Here is a 21,249-nt window from a genome sequence, read left to right as displayed (position 1 = left end):
GAGGTTTTTACCCACGAAAGCTTATACCCAAATAAATCTGTTAGTCTTTAAGGTGCCACCAGACTCCTTGTTGTTTTTGTAGATACAGACTAACACGGCTACCCCCTGGTACTTGACATTTTGTCTGTTCTCCTCTTCTTGTTCTTTGCGTTTACACTACCAGCTTCCCTTTGTATCCTTCCGCCTCACTCACTCTATCTCCTTGCAGATCTGAGCTGCGAACACCCTTCCCCTTTGTCTAATTCCTCCCCCGCTATTTATCAGTTAATCCTGGAGTTCTGCATGTGACTCCCTCAGCCCAGCCTGAGCCGCAGTTGGTGTGGAAATTGCTGCCTGGACTTCAGTTGTTTTGTGAAACCGTTACGCGCTCTTCACGTTTATGGAGTACCAGGCTGTGCGGGTTGGCGTGGTATCTGAGAGCAGACTGGCCTGTCCCAGCATGGCTTGTGATTGCCATAAGGATTTCACGGTCACGTGGGCCCCATTGTGTTGAGTATGGTGAGAATTCTAGGTAGGGCTCTGAGCAGGACAATCTGGCCTCTTTCCTGTTCTCTTAACCCCCCTGCCCACCCCCCGCAATGGGCTGGAGTAAGGGCTGGCCAGCATTCAGGGCTTTACTGCAGCGATGACGCGTTCAGAGGAGAGCTCTCTGCGCCCCTCTTGTTTCATTTTTTTCTGGCATGGTGCTTCTCTTGTTCTTGTCCTGGTTAGTCATTCTGCAATTATTTGGCAGTTAGCAGTAATGATTTGTTGCTTTCCAACTAAACAGGAGTATTGCAGCCACTAGCTACCTACCTCACGGGACACTCAGATTAAGATACTATCCTCTTCGCACATATAGAGAAACTGAGGCACAGAAAAGGATGTGACTGGGTAGAAGAGGCAGTGTGGCCTTGTGGATAGGGCACCAAACTGGGAATCAAGAGACCCGGGTTCTGTCCCTGGTTCGGTGGCTGACCTTGTGCAACCCAGTGTGGGCCCCTTCACTTCCTGTCTCTATTTCTTCTTCTACCCTTTGTCTGTCTGTCTTGTCTATATAGATTGCAAGCTCTTCAGAGCAGGCACTGGGTCTCCCTGTGTTTGTACAGGGCCTAGCACAATGGGTGGAACCTCTGAGCATCACCGTCAGAGACACAAATAAGAACATTGGCCACCCAACGGGTCCGTACCAGAGCTGGAATTAGCACTTTGGACTTCCTGGCTTCAGTGTCTATATTACAACAGATGTGGCAGTTTTTTCCCATGGAGCATTTATTGTGCACCTGTGGAATCTCGGCATTCCCAGGCTGACTTCCTAAGGCAGGGGAATGCTCAGTAGCCCTTTTGGTGGGGGGGGTGTCACTGCAGACCGACAGGGATGGATGTTTGCTTAGGGCAAGAAAATCCCTAGAGCTAGTTGTGCAGGCAGCTCTGTGCCTGTGAGCTTCTGGGAGCGGGGGCCTTGCTCAGGTAGCTCTCTTTAAAGCAGGGCTGCCTCCTCTTAGAACCAAGGAGGGGGGGAGATTTTATCATTAACTTGCTGCCTTTAGCGGGGAGTGCTGGCTTAGGGGCTGTTAACCTATTAACTCCAGGCACTAAAGGGGACAAAGGCAGAACAAGACCCAGTGGCTGGAAGCTGCAGCCAGACAAATTCCCATTAGAAATTAGGGCCCAGTTTTTAACAGTGAGGCATGGGATTACCCCTGGAAGTGGTGGATTCTCCATGACGGCAGATCAAGTCTGGATGCCTTTCTGGAAGCTTTGCCTTAGTCACTGGGCACAGTGCACGGGTAACTGGGTGAAGAGCTGTGCCCGTGTTACACGGGAGGTCAGACTAAGGCCACCAGGGACCTTTAGATCATCTAATCTATATCCTTGGCCATGTCCCTTCAGGCTTGGGCACTGGGGTGCTAGAGACGCGGGGGTTTAACTTTAAACTACTGTAATAGGAACCAGGTGGGAAAAATCCAAGCAGTTCTGTGCTGCTTCTAACTTAGTGTGTAACCCCGGGTGATGCTGGTGTCTGTGAGCCTTGTGAAATTGCTATGGAAATGGACCAGACCAGACACTAAATCTGCTTGCCCAGCCTCACCATACCGATTAAAACACAAAGCAGTTTTTACTTGCCCACCTACTATAGCTACTGGCCTGGGGATCAGACAGTGACCAGAATTTCCTGGTGCTGGTTTGTGTCTCCACGTATGGATAGAAACTCCTGACACAGGGAGTGCGGTAAGCACACAGTGCTGTATACCTGGTGAGCTGTGCTGCGCAAACAGATCCTTGGCCTGAGGATTTCACAATCTGAAGGCACAGGCTGGTGCAAGCATAGAGCAGGATGTGTGCTTTACAGCTGGATTGTGTCACACGCGTGTCTGCTGGAGGAGCAGAGGGTTCTTGGGGTGAAAGGAGAGGCTGTTCTAAGTGGGGGGGGGTGAAAGGGAGCAGTTGGGACAGGGCTTTGGCAGGAATGTGGGGAGCGTTGGAGGAGGGGGGACAGGTGTCTCTCTGCTGCAGTTACTGCATACCCAGCACTGTATCTTTAAAGTACTTTATTGACATTTAGTGAATTTTCATGCTAACACCATGAGGCAGATAATTACCATTATTCCCATCTTGCAGGCTGTGGGGGGGCGGGGAGGCAGAGCACGATTACATGACGTGCCTTTGGCACTGACTGCCTCTGTGGCCAGAGCTGGGGCCAGAATTTGGGAGTTCCTGGTTCCCAGATCGTAATTCAGGCCTTTAGTCTGTATCTGTGCACGCCTGTCCCCTGCCTGAACTGTCTGTGGTCTGCACTGAAAGCTCGTCTGGTGCTATGAAATGATGGCATTAAATCAGGGCTTAAATTCTCCCTGAGTATTTCCCGGAGCCTCGGGGTTCAGGGCTTCAGCCCTGCGGAGCACACCAGGGCTGCTGCAGGTTGGAAAATATTTACTGGAGCTCTGCTCAGGACCGCTCTGGCTGAATTTAAGTCCTGCATTAAATGCTCCTCTGCCGGCAAAATTATTATTATTATATGAGAGTAGCAGCAAGGGGCCCCAAGTGAGACCAGGGTCCCATGGCCCCCGGCGTTGTACAAACACACAGTAAGGGCCAGCCCCTGCCCTGTCTAACCAGACCACGCAGAAGAGGAGGGCAGAATATGTCTCACTTGCTCTGCTGAAAGCATCGAGGGCCAGATTTTCAAAGGAGCAATTGTTCAAACGTGCTCCCATGTAGGCACCAAAATAAGTGACGAGCTGCTCAAAAGAGCTCATGAGTTGCTGAGCACTTCTGCAAATCTGGCCCTTACCCAAGTGCCTACCTGGGAGGTGACTCCACTCCCGACTCTGGCTCCAAGTGCTGAAAGGTGGGGCTTGGGCAGTTAGAAACAGGCATCAGGGAGTTGCTACTGAGATGCTGTGCAGTTCCCGGTTCTATCTCCCCCTCCTTGTTCTCCCCAGGTGGTATTGCCGGTGGCATTGAGATCTGCATTACATTCCCTACGGAGTATGTGAAGACTCAGCTACAGCTGGATGAGAAAGCTAACCCGCCCCGGTACAAAGGCATCGGTAAGCCCAGAGCCTGGCAGCCGTGGGCACAGAGAGACTGGAGTAGGGATCAAACAAGGGGACTGGCGATTGTCAGGGGCTATTGGAGCCGCTGCAGCCAGTAGTGGGCTGAGATGCTAGGCAGAGACTGGCACCGGTGGGTGGAGTGGGAGTGAGCTGGGTCTTCAGGTGCCCCTCACAGAAGGACCCTCCCTTGGAACTTGAGGGCCTGCCTCCTTCCTGTCCCACAAGGGGGGGGGGGGAGTAGGGAAAGGGGGGAGAAGCCATTTCAGGGTACAGAGGGTGGCTCAGCGCGCTGGGCCATCGGGTCTGACGTCCTGCCCCCACCAGTCCCTAGAAGCTGAGGCATCGCAGTTAGATGAGCGCTCCCCTCTAACAGACCTGGCCAGTTGCGCAGTGCAGCACACCTGTTGTCACTGAGGGAGACGGCATGTGCGTTAGAGCCCTGTTGGCGGTAGCCTGGTTGGGTGCCCAGGCTGGAGGAGTTCCAGGGATGACTGCCTCATTCCAGCCTGGAACGACTGGCAGGCATCCCTCACTGGCAGGATCATAACCTTCTACTTATGCACAGGCTGCATTGCGGCGTGCTGTACCGTATCACCGCTGCACTCTGCTGCTTACGCTGTCAGCTGGGGCCAGGCTGGAGGGCAACAGTCACTGGGGTGAGAGAGAACCCAGCTGGCTTGGAACCGGGTCCTGAGGATCTGCAGCCACATGGCTTCTGACTTGCTGAGTCCAGGGCTGAACAGTGCCCTGTGCCATTCTCCCATCCTGGATCAGCTCTGCAAAGGGCTTGGCATTGCCCAGTTCTAGCTAGGGAGCCTGAGTCATGTAGTCAGACACCTGCTGCATGTGACTTGAACTTCACCAGCGGGGGGCGGGACATGAATCAGGACTTCACGTTCCACAGCTGCAGCATGCTGGAGGGGAAATCCATTAACTGCAGCAGCGTTGGGGTCCTGGCCTCCTTGGCTTTAGCGACGAGACGAACACGTCCACTCGGACAGGGACGGTGTTCTCTCCGATGGTGCGTTTGCAGCCTGGCGTTGGTTACTGCGTTACCTGAGTTGTTCCATCCTGGCACTCGCCTACCCTGCCCTGAGCGCTCTGGCTGTTACCCAAGGACAGCAGGGAGTGCGTGGCCCAGGGAGAGCCTGAATGGTGGAAGGTGATGCCGTGCTGGCTTGTGGGGCTGGCTAAACCCCTCTTTCCATGCCTTCTCCCCAGCGGACTGCGTGAAGCAGACTGTCCAGGGCCATGGAGTGAAGGGGCTCTATCGAGGCCTCAGCTCACTGGTGTATGGCTCCATCCCAAAGGCTGCCGTGAGGTAAGGCGCTCCGGCTGTGACTTCCAGCCTTGCCCCTGAGGCGTTTGTGACTTGCAGTTGCTACAATCTGAGCCCAGGTGATCCTCCTGCTCTCCTTGACATCCACCAGGCCCCCAAACAAGCAGATGAGAAACCCCGTAGGAGTCCCTTGGAGTGGCCCCTTCTCCCCATCTTGCTGCTGAGGGAGTCTCAGGCCGGGGGTCCGTTTCGCACAGCCTCTCCGCAGAACAGCCCTGCCCTAAAAGCCAGGCACGTGGGGATAGGCTGGTGAGGGCCCCAGGCTAGCAGGCCGGAGGGCCATGGACGTGCCTCCTGCAAAGGAGCACAGTGCAGGGTCTGTCTGTCTGCAGGAGCCCTGAGTGACCCTTCCTGAGGGCTGCCTGCCATGGAGCTTGCCTGTGTCCGGAGGTGGCCTCGTGTTTGGAGATGTGCTGAGGCAGCTCGGTCCTGCTGCGGGGAGGGGAGGGAATGACTCAGGGTAGTTTGGGATCTATCCGCAGACTGTCTCAGTCAAGGTGGGTCTGGCCAATCGTTACTGGACAGCGTGCCCAGTTCCCTGGCAGGGGTGGGATTGCCTCCCTGGATGGCCGTTCCCTTTGGGATGGATTGAGAAAACCATCCTGCTCTTAGCAGGACTAGCCTGAGTGGAGGCTGCCGGAGGGCTGGCTCCAGGGATCGCCCTGTCTGCCAGCAGGCCTTGCTGTGGGGAGCTCCCCCAAGGCACTGCCAGCAGTGTGCTCTTTGGGAAGCTCCCAGCTCCTCCAGGCTGAGCCTTTCCCAGCAGCAGGCACTGTAGGGAGTGGGGAGACGTTGCTGGCCCTGGCTGCTGCAGTCGCAGCCTTCCCAGGGAGGAGATGCTGCAGGGGAAAGCGTGTGATTTCTGAGCAGTTCGGTCCCCACCCTCAGCACCAGCCCAGGCGGGTCAGGGCGGTGGCGTTCTGGCAGATCAGCTTCACTCTTCTCTGGAGCGTGAGGGCGTGACTCAGAGACGAGCAGGATGGCTGGGCCGGCAGGGCCAGCAAGAGCAGCTTTGCAGGAACTGCTCTGCTGCCTTCTCTCTACCCGCTGCCAACGAAGAACCAATAGCTAATAGCTGTCAGCAGTCCCAGCCTGCTCGGATGGGGGGGTCGGGTGCACTGCCACCCCCCTTCCCCTGGGCTTTCTGGCTTACGATGTTTGCAGGTGCCTGCCTTGCCAGGAGAATAGTGTGTGGGCATCTGTGCTTCGCCCAGTGGGAGCCACGAGATGGGCGTAGAGCGGCTGGGTGTTTGGAGCCAAGGAGCTACGGAGGGGCTCGGCCAGGGAGTCACTTCCTGCAGTGGCCTTGCGCCCAGGCAAGGGGAAAGAAGAGCGAGTCCTATTCAGAGGGCTCCTAAGGCACCTTCCCCCTCCTGGGGGTCCCTGGCTCTCTGCCTTACAGACAGAACAACCTCAGCCTCTGCAGCGGTGGTGTGGCAGGAGGGAGTGCAGCTAGTCTACTCTGGGTTATGCAGCCCCCTAACCAGCCTCTGGGAGGCACAGAATATCAGCCCCCGGCATCCCTGGTCTGTTCTCTCCGCTCCCCCCGGAGGCAATCCAAAGGCCAGACCCGTGGCTCCATAGCGAGATGCCCCCGGGGCACGGTGGGAGCTTCCAGCCAAGCTGGTTGGCCCAGCTGCACTAGAAGCTGGCTAGCCCTGGCCCCATCCCTGTGCCCAGCAGCTGTGTCTGCCCAGGCCAGTGGGGTTTGCATTGGCTGCCTTTGTCCCCGGCCAGGTTCGGCATGTTCGAGTTCCTCAGCAACCACATGAGAGACGAGAAGGGCAACCTGGACAGCAAGCGCGGGCTGCTGTGCGGCTTGGGAGCCGGGGTGGCCGAGGCCGTGGTGGTGGTGTGTCCCATGGAGACCATAAAGGTACAGCACAGGCCCTCTGATCCCTGGTCTGAGTATAGGGGGAGACCAGAGATGACGACTTCAGAGGGGACAGCGGAAGCCAAGCAGGGAGCACCATTGCCCTGTGAGCGCCTCCTGCTGTCGGCCCCAGAGCTAGCCTGCTTGTTGGAGCAGGGTATTAACCCAGCAGAGCCTCTGCTCTGCTCCCCGCCTGGCGTCACACAGGGAGCTATTCTGTGCATTGGTGCTCCTGCCCAGAGGAAATGTCCATGGGCTTCAGGTGCCCACTAGTGGTGAACGGTCAGAGGTGCAGAGAAAGTCTGTGTGTGGGCGTTCCCTCTAGTCTCTCCTGTTGATGGGAAATGTTAGCAAGAGCTCAGACAGGATCTGATTTTCCTGGGGCCTGCAGTGAATGGCGGTTCTTCTCTCCAAGGCCAACCTTTGTGGCCTGACCCTGACAGATTCTGGGTATCAATGCAATGAAATATCCGCTTAGCCACACCAATACACTTGCTGGCAGAAGTAAATGCAGCACACTGCATGAAATACCTAGCCAAGGCTCCATAGCAGCAAAAGGCATTTTGCATCATTGTTGCTTCTAATTCCTTGCCAGGCTGCCCCACGCCACGAGGCCATTTCGCTATCTCTGCTCTTTCTCCCCGTGTTAGACTCAGGGTTTTCTTTTCTCCTTGCTTTGTAACTCCCAGGCCCAGATTCAAAAATGATGCATTGCCTGGAAATCCTGTTCAGTTCTCAGTAAAATGTGCCCTTCTCAGTGATATCTGGATACAAACGCTTCCTATACTGTGTAACATGAGAGCCAGGGACTGGGCTGGAAAACTGGCCTCTGCTTGCATGACTCTCTCCGGCGTAATCCTGAGAAGAGGCTGAGAGCTGTGAGCAGCAGGACTGGGACTCAGCAGTCTGTCCCCAGCTCTGCCACTGATGTGCTATGTGACCCCAGGCACGTCCCTTCACCTCTCTGCTCCTCAAAGCTCCCATCTGCAAAGTGGGGATAAATAGATGGACCCTCCTTTGCAAAGTGCTTAGAGATCCTTGGATGAAAGCTGCCCGATAAGGGTGAAGGGACTGTTATTTACTGACATGTTATATGCTCTCACGGGTGAGCAATAGGTTAAGCATTGGGGAGGATGCACTGCTGGCCTGAGCTAGCAATAGCTACCCTTCTTCCCATCCTGGGACTTCCAGACTCTCCCCTTCCAGGTGCCGACCCTTGTGTGTTTCAAGTATTCCAGACCTAGCTGCAGTCCTTTTGTCCTAGACTGATCCCTAGGCTGATTCCCTAGGCTGCATGGGTCCCTTCCCTTTCTGACTGCATGTGGAGTGCATTAGCAAACTCTTACGCAGTTGCAGGTAAATGTCGGAGAGGGGTTTCATTCCGCTCTGGAATGCCATCAGTATGGTGCTGCCCCAGATTAGCAAAGACCCTTGCTGCTGAATCCCTGAGCAGAGCCCGGCTGCCAGGCATCTGACTGGGATGTTTGGGCTCCTATAGCTTGAGGGATGGGGGGTCTCTTCACATGCAGATTGGGATTAACAAGTCCTAACCTTCTGTCCGCCCCAGGTGAAGTTTATCCATGACCAGTGCTCCCCCAAACCGAAGTACCGCGGCTTCTTCCACGGCGTGCGGGAGATCATCCGCGAGCAGGGTGAGGGCCCTGGTGTGCAGCGTGCAAGGCCCCGCAACGCTGGCACTGGGGGCTGGGTTGTGAACTCTCTCCTCCCACCAGAGTGGCAGACTGGTCTGTGAGCTGCCAAGGCAGCCAGCACTGTAGGGCCTCGAAAAACACTGGCTTCCAACTGTCTGCTCATCCCTCAGGCAGTCTGGTTCTTGGGGGACTTGCTTCCCAGGCCCGAGCGCCTTTCCTCTCCCAGCCCAGCCAGGGGAAAGCAGTGCGGCCCTGTCAGCATGTCCATGGGAGGGCAGGGGAGGCCAAACGATAGGTGGGTCTAGCTTTTTGACAGGCCACCAAAGCCATGGAGAGCCGGCCTCACCCCACTGCCAATGAGAGGAAATGTCTCTCTTCCCCCCTATTAAGAGAGTTGGTCAGAGGTGGGATTCGAACCCATGCCTCCAGAGGATACTGTGACCTGAACGCAGCGCCTTAGCCCATTCGGCCATTCTGACGGCAGGGCCAAGTGGGTGGGGTGTGAGGAAGAGCTGAGCTCTGTGCTGTGGGCCCCGCCGGGGTGGGTGTATGAATGGGGGAAAGGGGAAGTGGTGTTGTGGGCCACAAGAAGGCCTGGGGTCGGTGGTGTTCCTGGGGAGACCAGTGTCCTGCTGCTTCCCCTTCTCGAACGCTGCCCCTTCTCCCTGCCGCAGGTCTGAAGGGAACCTACCAGGGTTTAACCGCTACTGTCCTCAAACAAGGATCAAACCAGGCCATTCGCTTCTTCGTCATGACAGCGCTCAGGAACTGGTACAAAGGTATCCGCGCTCTGCCTCCCTCCCGCTGCCTCACCCCCACGTCTCCACTCCGGGCCCTGCCTCTTCCAGGGGGCGCTGCAGGCGGAGAGCCACACAGCACGGTGACCTGCTGCAGCCAGGGCAGGCTCTGGCTTCTCCAGCCTCCGCTGAGCTCCCGCGCCTCCCTCGGAGTGAAACGCGCCCACCACCAGTTTCTTGTGGGGTCACTTTGACAAGATGGAGGAAGGGCCCGGGGCAGGGCAGAGCTGGGGCGAAGGGAAGCCTGCGTTAAAAGCCCAGGGGGATGCAGACGGCGAGTAAGTGGGGACTCTAATGGGATCTGTTCACTCTGCCCCTGCTCGCACCTGTCTGCTGCAGTATACACGTATCTCCTTTTCCTGTGCACACTCAACGCCCCTACCCCTGCCCACGCACACTGGGCCTGGGCCCCTTTTGACAGTTTGTTCAGAACTAAGCCAGCAGGGGGCGCTTTCCCACCCACGCACTGCTAGCCCTGGGTGTGCGTTCCCTGCCTTACCACCTGTGGGGTCTGAGGGCTCTTGTTTGCTTTAAAATCTCCCCAAATGACTCTTGGCGGCAAACAGGCAGCCAGGCCCCTCTGCTCACTGCGCACACCTGGGGAGAGAGAGAGCATCTCTGACCCCCTTGGCCCCTCTCCCTCTTCTCCAGCTGCACTGGGGGCTCCCACTTGCAGGGCCCCCGTTCCTTTCACCGCCCCTCATTGTGCCCCCTGCCTGTCGGGGCCTGTGCAGCGTCACTCAGTGATGTCTCTGCGTGCTCCCACCTCTTGGGGCTCATGAGCTCTGGCCTTGTCTCTCTCCACCCTTTTCCCCTCCTCCTGCCCCCTTTGTGTCGCTCTCCTTCTTCCCAGGGGATGATCCCAACAAGGTCATAAACCCCCTCGTCACCGGGGTATTTGGGGCCATTGCCGGAGCGGCTAGCGTCTTTGGCAACACCCCCCTGGATGTGGTGAAAACCAGAATGCAGGTACAGCATGTAGTCGTGTGGCTCCTGGGCTTCTGCTGAGACCCCCTTAATTCGCCTCTAGGTGCTCCATGTCTACTGCTCTCGTCCAGACCATAGCCGCTGGGCCAAGCGCCGAAATGGGGACATGGCTACGTGCCCTACGGCGCCCTCCCGCTGGAGGAGCAGGAGCTGGATCTGAGACAGGACCTTGGTGGGGAGCAGTCTGCCCTAGAGAACGACAGCTGGGGTGCCTGGCCCGATGGGAGAGCGAGGCCCTGGGCAGCAGTGTGCCCACACTAGCCATGCTGTGCTCTGTGGCTGTGGTCACGCTGCCCTCTGGGGACCTGAATTAATGGCCAGCGATTCGCTCCTAGGCAGACCAGACCCAGGGCTCCCCTGTGCTAGAGGAATTTGGCGTGTTCCTCTCCTGGTGGTCCTGTAGCCCAGTGATGCTCAGACCTCAGTGGTTCAGGAGCCAAATCAGCGTTGCCCGAAAGAGCCACAGTCGTGTGAATTCATTGCTTCGTTTACCAGCTGTATATTATTCTCCCAGCAAAGTGACTGACCACGTATTATTGTTTTGTCAGCTGCGATTGGTTAATCACATAGTAAAAGCATCCTGATTGGTTAATAAATTGGCTAATAATTAAATCACAGTGTTTTAATAACATGGGCTGCCAAGAGCCACCTGCGGCTTGCAAGCCTCAGTCTGAGCATCACTGCCGTAGCCCGTCTCAACACACCTTGCATCCACCCAAAAACGCCTGCAGTGGGGCATAGGCATGGCCATTGCTATTTGGGTTAGACCCCGTCTAAGCTCCACGCGGCCCTCCTCGGGGCCAGGCTCCTGCACAACCAGGCTGGCGAGGATGGAGGTCACTGCTGTGACCGCTCCGGCTGTGCAAACAGAAGCCCCCCTGCCCTCCAAAGCCTTTCCAGAATCTCCCAGGACGGCTCCATGGCTTGTGGGAGCTGTGCTGGGAACTGAGGCATCGATCCCACCATTACAGGTCTCTGACCCTTCTCTCTGCTTCCTCTAGGGGCTTGAAGCGCACAAGTACAAGAGCACCTGGGACTGCGCCTACCAAATCATGAAATATGAAGGGCCCATTGCGTGAGTCTGGCATCTCATTTCCATGCAGGGTGCTCAGGGCTGGGTGAATGTAGAGAAACAGAGACAATCCCTGCAGCCGAGTGCTGGCGAAGCAGTTCAGACACGTATGGTGAAACGGGGAATAGTGCCATAGGAGGCAAAGGGATCTGTCACCGTCATGGTTGAAAGGCACCCTACAGTGGGATTTGCAGAACGGGGAGCAGGTCACTGGCACACGAGAAGAGGGAGCCTGTCCCTAAGGCATAGGGGATAAGATGGGAAAGGCAAGGGCCTGGTGAATGGTAGGAGTAGCAGTGAGCCCTGGCTGTGAAGGAGGAGCGGAGACACACAGAAGAAGGAGGGGAGAGAGACTTGTATGGATTTTATTCGCCTCTCTACACATGCCACAGAAGCACAGGCCTAGAGCCTCAGCTACGTAAAATCAGGGAAGCCAACGGTGACCCACCCCGCAAGGAGCTGGCCTGGAATCTGAAGAAGTGGGTGGTGTGGGGAGCGGATCCTGTGACAGGAGTGGGGCAGTTGGCCAGAAAGCCCTGACTGGGAATCTTAAAAAGTTGGGGTCTCTGGGTGGGGTTTGCTGGGCGGGAAGCAGCCCTTCCCCAAACCCCTTTCATTCCAGCGGACTGGGCTGGTCCCCGCTCATGTTGAGTGTGAAGGTGGAGGGGGGCGGGAGGCTGAGCTGGAGAGCAGGATGATTCTCACAAAGTGTGGTTGCAGGACCTTGGCACCACTTTCCACCAGGCTGCCTGCTTGGCCAGAGATCGCTGGGAGCGGGTGGGCTAGGCCTGCTCCCACGCCTCGCCAAGCTGTACCTTGCCCAGGCCTGCATGGGGCTCTCTGCTTACCCCTCACCTCTCCTCTCCTGGCAGGTTTTACAAGGGCACTGTGCCTCGCCTGGGCCGGGTCTGTCTGGATGTGGCCATCGTCTTTGTCATCTACGACGAAGTGGTCAAGGTCCTCAACAAGGTGTGGAAAACCGACTGAGCCGGGCAGCAGCACCGTCTCCTTCACCACCGCGAGGCAACAGCTGGAGAAAGATGACCAACCCGGGAAGAATCATATGGACATTTCACCAGGAGCGGTGCCAAGGTTCAAGTCCCCCACTTGTGTGAAAGCAAGGGAGCTAGCCCTGTGCTCAGCCAGTCGGGCTCGTATCAAACCCTGACCACCTTTATTTATAGGAACGAACTGTGGAGTAGTTTAAATTATTGATCATGTGCTAAAATGATAGATTCCCCTCCCCCCACCATCTGCAAACTTGGCAAAGGCCAGCTCTGCCAGCCTGGGGGCGGAGGGGGCGGGGGAATAGGTCAGTGCCCAAAAGTGAGAAGAGAGGCCACGATTCTCCAGCCAGATTAGAATTCAGTCCACGTTTCCTTTTGCCTTTGAGAAAACAGAGCCAAGCTACCAAAGGTTTCCACTGAGCTCACTGCCATCTCCTGCCTCTCCCAGCAGGATGCGCTGGAGTGCTGGCTGCAGGGGAGCGATTGCAGTGGTGTGATGTCCCTAGCTATGGGGAGCTCACTGCTACTCCAGTCCCATCCTCTACTTGTAGGAGGCGCTCTAGGGAATGGTGTGGGACCCCTGGCTGCGAGCCATGCATGGCTAGTCCAGACCCAGTCTCGAGAAGCAGGAGTCGCTAGCGGGGGAACCCCTGGTTGTGGGGGAGCTCCAGCTGCCCTTACCAGAGCTGCCAAGTGCCTCAGTCACAGCATTTTCCAGTGGGAGTCACTAGGGCCAAAGAGGATTGCTCGTGAAGTGAGCTGCGTGACCCACACTGGCCCTTTAGCCTCTTGTTTAAGCCAGAAAGCTGAGTGGAGGCCCTCTGGGGCAGGCAATGTCCCTGCCTCCGTGAGTCAGATAGTGTGATCCAGACTGGTGGCTCTGCACGTGCGCCTTCCTGTGGGAGCTTTGCCTGCCCAGCCATCTCCACTGGAAGAGAGGAAATCCACCCTGTACCACCACCTGGGAGCACTGGGGGGCTTTGCTATGGAATCTGCAAGGGACCCAGTGCCCAGAACATGTCCTCTACCATCCCAGCCTCTCGCACAGGCTCCTGGCGGTGCGGCAGCTGGTGTGGTAGAGACCCTGCACTGCGCGGTGGTGCCTTCATTTTCATTTTCCTCGCTGAGGAAACTCATTCCCAGGGCATGAAATTCCTGCCTAGAATGACCAGGTTCCTCACCCCTCTGACAGAGAGGCACCTTGTTTACATGTGAGATGAGAGTGAGAAAGGTGAAGTGCTCGCCTGCCACTTGACCTTCTCTGATTAAACTGCCTCTTCCACTCTGCCTCACCACCCTCACCCCCTCCGCTCGATATTCCAGTGCTGAGAGCCAGGCAAGTACCTAGCTAGGCTAAATGAACTTCACACTTCGTTATTAACACTTGTACTGTATCCCCTGGGGGGACAGTGACCCTGTCCTTGCCCAGTGCCAAGAACTTATAATGGTTCCAGTGCAGATTTGTGCCAAAATCGTGTGTCTGTCTACAATCGTTATGCAGGGGTTTGTCTGTTTGTACTGTCAGTGACAAATGCAGCCTTAACACTCTCGTATGCGCAGGCGAAGAAGGAAAGCACAGGGAAGAGTCACTTTCCGGCTCTCTGCTCGCAAGCCATTGAGGTTTCTTTGCATTTGCAACTTGAATAAAATAAGAGCCTCGCTTTAGAACCCACTGCTGGCTTTACAGATCCTGGTTCAATTCTGAAATCAACCCTTACATGGCGTGTGTGCTCACACCCTGATGCCTATAATATTGCATTTACGATCATATTCCTGGCAGCATCTGCAGTCCCTATTGTACCAGGCTGCCTAGGCAGCGGTTACCACGCTGGCAGCCGAGCCAGATGCTTCGTTTTTGTTCCTGCTAATATTTTAGAGTCCAAAGGTTTCTTTTCAAGCTGACTTGAGTAAAACGTGTTAATGTTGCGCTTGCAGCTGCAGGCTGGAGTGACTCTTGCCATTTTCAAGGCCAAATGGGGGCGCTCTGGCGAGCACCCCGACAATAAACCAAAGTTGCCTGTTAACAAAGTCTCCATTGCTCTGTGTGGGTCAAAGGCAGCCCTGGGTCTGTTGCAATTTAAGCCTTTTGCTCACATCCCTTCAGCCACTGAGAGCTCCCCACCCTTGCGTTCTGGATGAGCAAAGGGATTCGGGGGGGGGCCAGGCCCCAACTCACTGGTGAATGCATTTTGCCAATGCAGCTAGCTACACTGCAGCGACATGGGAATGATGATGTGTTCTGTTACACTGGCTGCAGATCATTTGACACGTTAGCCCATGTATGCTGCAGTCTCCTTTGCCAAGTGTCTCCCCTCCGAATTCCAGGGTACTTACCCTGGGATTGCACTGGTCACCACTAGGTTCCGAAAAGGCTGGGAACTCTTCCTGCCCCCCTGTTTTGTGTTTACCGTCCAATTCAGTCCATTGCCTCAGCGCTGTGCTGATAAGGGAATGAGATTTGATGGCCTGTCTAGGCCCTGACTCTTCTCAGATGCTCCCGTAGCACATTAAGAATGAGATTCTGAATGACTGAAAACTAAACTGGACTGTTTCATGGGCTCAATAGAAATGTCCAAGGTGCTGATCCTGTAAAATCCTTGCTTGGATGAGTAGATCCCTTGACTGTGGTGCTGCTAGTGAGGGGATCTGAAAGCCAAGCTGGGTTCTTCATGCCTGCTGACTTCAATGATGGGAGCAAAGATTGTGCCCTAAATCCAATCCAATGAAAATCGGAGGGTGGGGGTGGGTGGGTGCTGAGTGGAAGAGGGGGACATTTGGGAAAGGCTCTTCCTACCTGAGACTAGTTCGGGTCGTCTCTGCCAGGACCAAGGAATTATTTCCTGTGTTGCTTCTCGTTGTTTGGCTTCTTCAGGCTTCAGAGGAGCTGCTCCCTCCCAAAGCTGCCTTTGGGCTAGAAAGAGATACTACCAGACAGCTGCCTAGTGCACGGCCGAGAACTGCTGCCTCTGGGCTCGGGAGGTGGGAGCCACTGTTTCCTTTAGTCACATGCTCGAGGGCAGACTCTCTACCTGGAGTGACATTTTATGGGTGCAGGCCATTGCCCGACACCCATCCCTCGGGGTGGGTGCCAGAGCCAGAAGAAAGCTCTGCATAGGAGTGTGTGCACTGTGTGGTCTCTGCCTTGGCAGAGTTTGTGTGCTCTGCTCTCTGCAAGGCTGTGTCTTCTACACATGTTGTGTCAGCCCCTGCTGCTTTCTCAGGTTTTACTGCATTCAGAGATTATGTAATAAACTGAAACCTGCTTCAAGCTGGATGTGTGTGTGTCTCTCTCCCTTCTTTTTTTTTTTTTTTCTGGTGTGTCTGTGTATCTGCTTTTTTGTCATGGATGCCTCTGAATCACATGGCATCGAAGCGCTGGTTAATTTCAAGAATGGAGTATGTGTAGTATCAAAGTTCAGAATTCAAAGGAATTCTCTTAATGAGCACACCCTGATGGAGTGGGAAATGTGCTGACTAAGGAGTCGGGTGTGCTGATCGGAGTTCCATGCTGCAGCCATCTGCTGTACTGGTGAGCACTCACTTTTATCTAGGGAATCACTAGACACGGTACCAGTTAGCTAACCGAAGGGCTAATGCCTTTGGCATCTGGAGCAGAGCAGGGATGCGGCATGAAATGAACAAAGGCACGGTGGTGAATGTGATGCTTACTGCAGTTGCCTGTTCTTCCAAGAGATGCAAATCCCCCCCAGAAGTTTGCGGGAGAGACACAGCCGTCTCTCTGCTGCTGTGTGCATCTCGAAGAGCCACAGTCTGAAATGTTCCAGTGTACCGGTTCATAGAGTTTTGGCGTGGGTACAAATCTTTGTAAGGTAAAACAGGGTGAAGTCCAGGGAAGCTCTGCTCTGCCAAGTGTATACAAATGGACGTGGAGGGGAGGGGGGCAGGGAATTTGTTTTGTTTACAAATGTGTTTGTTTTTTTTTCCCCAAAACTGCCAGCCCTGCAAACTCCCCTGGGGATCTGAAAGTAAAGCTGGGTTCTTTCTATCTTAGTGCATCACCTCCAATAAAGACTCTGCAGGACAATTTTTATCACTACTGCAGCCCCATGTACTCCAAATATACAGGGGTTCTGTTATCCAGGGAACTGCCTAAGTTCTTTGTAGCTTTGAAATCCTGCCTGATCTCTGTAGTTTCAGGCTTGGGCTCCCTATTGGCCAAAGGGAGTAGAGCGCCTTGGCTTGTCAGGTACCTGAGCGGCCTTGTGTTGAGCGATACAAGTCGGCAGGATAGTGTGTGCTTTCTTTGGTTGTACAATGCTGGCCTTCTCTCTGCAACCTGTTAAGCAGCCAACCAAGGAGCCTGTTTTAAATTGTCTGCAAATCAAGCTTCACAGGGGGAACTGTCATGGGGTTCAAAGCACCTAGCCTTTCTCACAGCTGAACTTGGTTTCTGCCTTTGCTTTGGGTACAGCTGGGAACTGGCCCAGGCTGCATTTGAAATCCTGGGCAGTGCTCTCACAGTGGAAACAATACGACTAAGGAAACTGCTGAATGGGCCTCGCAGGACTTTCAGCTGCAGCGAGGCCACCCTGAGCAGAGATGCATGTACCAGTACCAGACACCACCTCACTAAGCATCTCAGGTCTGGGGCTGGTCCCTAAATCACCCTAAGCTATCTTTGTTCTGCTAGGGTTTAATAGCAGCAGGAGCGCCCTGACTCAACTCCCAGGCTTGCAGTTAGGAAACCATGTAAGGGTCTGAGAGCTGAAACTTGCCCTCTGAACAGCAGGAACATATAGGTACAGAGCCTGACCCCATCCCCATTGCAACACACAAGTAACTTCTCGCTGTTCCTTAATGCCCCTGAGCCAGGCTTTGCCCCTTGCACAGAGCGCTTCTCAACGGTGAATGGCCCTTGAGGGGCTTCTCTGACTGTCCCAGCAAAGGGGAAAGGCTCAAGGGAGCCAGCCATCTCCTGGCCTATACCCTCACTCCTCCTTGTACTTCTAGCAAGAGGGCAAGAGCCGCACTGAAAAGCTCCCGTCATTGTTCTAGTTGGAACTCTTCTTCCCATCTTCACACAATATTCTGTCTGAGATTGTCTGAAACACGTGTCCAGGCCATGAGTATTGCTGCGTGCCCCAAAACCTGGCCTGCAGTATTGAGAAGAAGGCCTCATTCTGCCACTGCCCTGCACAGTCACCTCAGCGCCATCGTCATGGCTCCAATTAGAAGAGATGCTTCTAGGCTCCTAATCGGCATTCAGCACCTGTCAGAACAGGAACAGTCCTCCTTGTAGTTTAGGGAGCCTGCTTCCCCTCTCACGTCTGCGTCAGGCAGGAGTCAGCCAGTAGAGTTGTACTGGTGTCCAAGTTGTGAAATTGACACACGAGGCCAGATTCGGCCGTGGGACAAGCAAGATCAACTCTTCTGACATGAGTAGAACTCAGTCCCTTGACACCAGGACTATATGTGGCTCAGGGCGTTTAGAAGAAACAGTTCATGTTCTAGAAAAGGGATGTGTGTTATAACAGTCTGTTGCTGGGCTGGAGTGCTTCTTAGGTTAGGGCTGGCAATGCTTTACAAACAGCAATTAAACCTCCCAACACCCTTGCCAGGTGAGTGATTGCTGGATCCATTTTATAGGTGAGCATGCTGAGGCAGAGACCCCCTCAAGGCCATGTCCACAGCACGAGCAAAGCAGAGATTAAAACTGACATCTCCTGACTTCCAGTCCAGTACTTTAGCCTCTGAACAACTGTCTCCTGTCAGTCACCATGTTACTGGTAAGAGGTTTCTGTGCAGTTGGGCTCTTTGCTCTCTTGTTTACTTGCACCACTGCTCTCTACAGGATGGAATAATTCAGACCTTCCTATTCGCTGCCTTCCAGGATACAATCCCCTATTCTGTAAGTATGGCCAGCCATTCCTTGTTCCTAGATCTAGAACTTCACATTTGCCTGTATTAAAACACATTTTGGCTGAATGGGGCTGGCTTACCAAGGGACCCAGATTGCTTTGTATAACTGCCTGTCCTCATTTTTTACCATTCTGATAACGTGTATCAGCCACAAATGTTATTTGCAGTGATTTTATATTTACTTCCAGGTCATTGATTAAGACGTTGAATAGGGGTGGGCCTAGTACCAGTCCCTGAGGAACCCTATTAGAAACACCCCCATTCAATGATGGTTCCCCACTGACGACTACTTTTTGAGATCAGTCAGTTAGCCAGGTCTTAATCCATTGCATGGGTGCCTGATTGATAGTGCATGAGTAGTAATTTTTTAATCAGAATAGCAAGCGGTATTAAATCAAACACCTTACAAAAGTGTACATGACATCCCTGCAGTTACCGTTATCATCCACCTTTATCATCGCATTGTCCTATTTTCCATAAAACAATGTGAGCAAAGCATCCTTACAGGCCAAAACAGTCAAGCTTGGGTGTCAAACAATGGGCTCCTAACTCCATATTTAGGCACCTAAATGAAAGTGGCTTGATTTTCTGAAGTGCTCAGCCCTCCAAATCCGCTTGAAGCCAAGGAGGGGTGCAAATGCTCAACACCTGGGAAAACTGGGCCACTTTATTCAGGGACCTATGGATTGAGGAATTTATTATTTTAGGCACCTAGCTTTGAAAGTTTGGGCCAAAGTTGTTTATTCTCATGTGACCTCTACACTTGAAACGCTGCACCTGTAATGCTTCAGTGTAGATACTTCCACAGTGATGGGAGAGGTTCTCCCCGGGATGTAGGAAATCCACCTCCCCATGAGGCAGTAACTAGATAGAGGGAAGAATTCCTCTGTTGACCAAGTGCTGTCTACACCAGGCATTCAGTGGATTTTTCACTCCCTCAGCCATGGAGCTGGGCTGACCTGTTTTAGTGCCGACCCGGCCTTAGCCACTGAATGACTTCTTCCTTTTTTATGAATTGCTTTGCTCCCTGGCTCAGAGGTGAGCTCCTGCCAAAGCAGATCTGTGCAAGGGGGGGTCGCGTGCTGGCTTTAAGACCCGGGAGCAACCTTCGCACTGGGCTTGTGGGGAGAAAGTAGGTGGAACGGAGAGAAAGTGTTTTCCCTCATGTCCGGCCACTGGGCGTGTGCAGCCCGGGGGATCTCGCTGCTCCTATAAAGGACAGTCCATGAGGAGCCGGGCTTGTCCCCCCAGCGGGCTGCGCCGGGCCGGGCCAGCATGCGGCGGCTGGGAGTGGTCGGCGAGCGGGCTCCGGGGCAGCGCTAAGCGGGCGGCGAGCATGGGAGGAGCGGGCGCTAGTCCGGGCTGCTGGCTGCTCTGCTGGGGCTGGCTCCTGGCGGCCGGGCACCTGCGAGGGGCAGAGGCGGGCTGCGGCCGGCGGGGGAGCCCCCGCTGCTGCCCCGGGCGGAATAACGCCTGCGCCGACCTCAGCGGGTCCCAGGCCCCCTGCTACTGCGACACTTACTGCGAGAAGACGGGCGACTGCTGCGAGGATTACCCGGGCGTGTGCCAGCGAGCGGGTGAGTGCCGGGCTAGGACGGGCCCCGCCGCTCCATCTGGAGTGACTCCGTCGGAGCCGGGGGGGGCAACAGCTCCGCATTGGTGAGCTGCGAGGCCGGTCCCTGGAAGGGCTAGTTCGGATTCAGCCGGGCTGGGCTGCCAGCCCCGTTAGCAGCACCGCGCTGTGCGTATTGCTGGGGGGCTAAGGAGGCTGGTTTTTCAATGGGGCTTCCCAGCACTTTTTTGCCAGCTGTTTCTGCCGGGCTTCTGCTTCCTGTGGGCCGATGCTGCTGCCGGCTGAAGTCGGTAGCTCCGCTCCCAGTGGAGCCGGGGCCGGCTGTACCCCTGATTCTGTGCTGGGCTTTTCCTCTCTTCTTCCTGCCTAGGGCCGGGGGGGTCACCTGGCAGCGGCTTGGTGTCTGCGGCCCCCCCAAGGCAAAGACGAGCCTGGCAATGTCTCTTGGGCTCTGCGGAGGAGAACCGACGGGGACAGTAGTAGGTGTGAACACGGGGCCCAGCTTTCAGAGGGAGTTAAGGACTGGTCTTGTGCCCCTGGTGGTGACAGTCTGTACCTGGGCGCTGGTGGGAGGTGTGGCCTGGCCCAAGGCAGGAGGTGTGGTGGATACAGGCCAGCAGGCTTTTCAGGTGAAGAATCTGCCTGTTAGGAAAGGCAGGGGGCCATTGAAAGTTCTGGGGTCTTGGTTCTGTTGGGGGTGACGGTCCGGAGAGACATTCGTGGCACATACAGCAGTGCTCTCCCAGGCCCAAGGCTGCATTCAAACTCCTCTGGTTCTGGTTTCATCACAGTGGGGTCACCGGAATATCCCCTTGCACCAACTGCTCTCTGCCTTGGACTGTGTGGCTTATTTCATCATGGGATTTCTTCCACTGAAGAATCTGGTGCTGGCACCAGTCGAGGACAGGATATTGGATGGGCCATTGGTTGGATCCAGGACTGGATAGTGTGTTTAAAGCAGAATTAATCTGTTCAGTATCTACTGTGTTTTTAAACTGAAATATTAAAAGAATCCAGTTTTAAAATGGAAAAAGTGGAAATGCATTTATAGCTTGAATTTTATCCCCTTACTACTCAAAATACACCTTACTTTGCTAATGGGCCTGTTGATGTCAGTTACGCTAGTGGTGCAAGGTACTATTTGTTGCTATGTAGGTAGATGTAAATAGTTACTATGTTGCAGCATGAGTGAAGGAATCGAGATTTCGCCTGTAGTCGTTGTTGTTATACCATGTGCTGCTCTTTTTTTGTTTTGTTTATTTCAAACATCTCAGCAAGAGTAACCTAGTCTCAGTTAGGTGATGTCGCACTTTGTTTGTTTTTCCCTTGGATTTTAATCTTCATAATCAAGAGTTTAAAAAAACTCAGTGAAATTCTCCTAAGGTTCTTTTTGCACGTCCTGCTGGTGTTCAGTGCATTGGGTTCTGTGAATCACGCAGGACATGAATTACAGTTTTGTAGTAACTCCAGTTGTATAAAATTTAATACTATGGTCAAGGGGTCTCTAAAACGGTATTGTTCGCTATCGTC

General features: G+C 54.5%; 1 protein-coding gene and 1 pseudogene across 1 annotated transcript in view; both read left to right on the top strand.

Annotated features, from left to right (window-relative positions):
• SLC25A1 (solute carrier family 25 member 1) overlaps nt 1–15,538 on the top strand; it is a 42,452-nt gene extending 26,914 nt beyond the window's left edge. Inside the window, exons 2-9 of the mRNA XM_054006183.1 lie at nt 3,426–3,533; nt 4,761–4,860; nt 6,616–6,754; nt 8,319–8,403; nt 9,078–9,182; nt 10,054–10,169; nt 11,189–11,262; nt 12,132–15,538. Coding sequence (XP_053862158.1) covers nt 3,426–3,533; nt 4,761–4,860; nt 6,616–6,754; nt 8,319–8,403; nt 9,078–9,182; nt 10,054–10,169; nt 11,189–11,262; nt 12,132–12,246 — 842 coding nt within the window. The 3' untranslated portion in view covers nt 12,247–15,538. The remainder of the gene's footprint in view (nt 1–3,425; nt 3,534–4,760; nt 4,861–6,615; nt 6,755–8,318; nt 8,404–9,077; nt 9,183–10,053; nt 10,170–11,188; nt 11,263–12,131) is intronic.
• Nucleotides 15,539–18,608: 3,070 nt separating this feature from the next.
• Nucleotides 18,609–21,249, top strand: part of LOC128824898 (somatomedin-B and thrombospondin type-1 domain-containing protein-like) — a 36,481-nt pseudogene continuing 33,840 nt past the window's right edge.

The sequence above is a fragment of the Malaclemys terrapin genome, chromosome 16, assembly GCF_027887155.1.
Source record: "Malaclemys terrapin pileata isolate rMalTer1 chromosome 16, rMalTer1.hap1, whole genome shotgun sequence".
NCBI lineage: Eukaryota > Metazoa > Chordata > Testudines > Emydidae > Malaclemys > Malaclemys terrapin.
The sequence above is the reverse complement of the archived record's forward strand: the minus strand, read 5'-3'. Positions and strand labels throughout refer to the sequence as shown.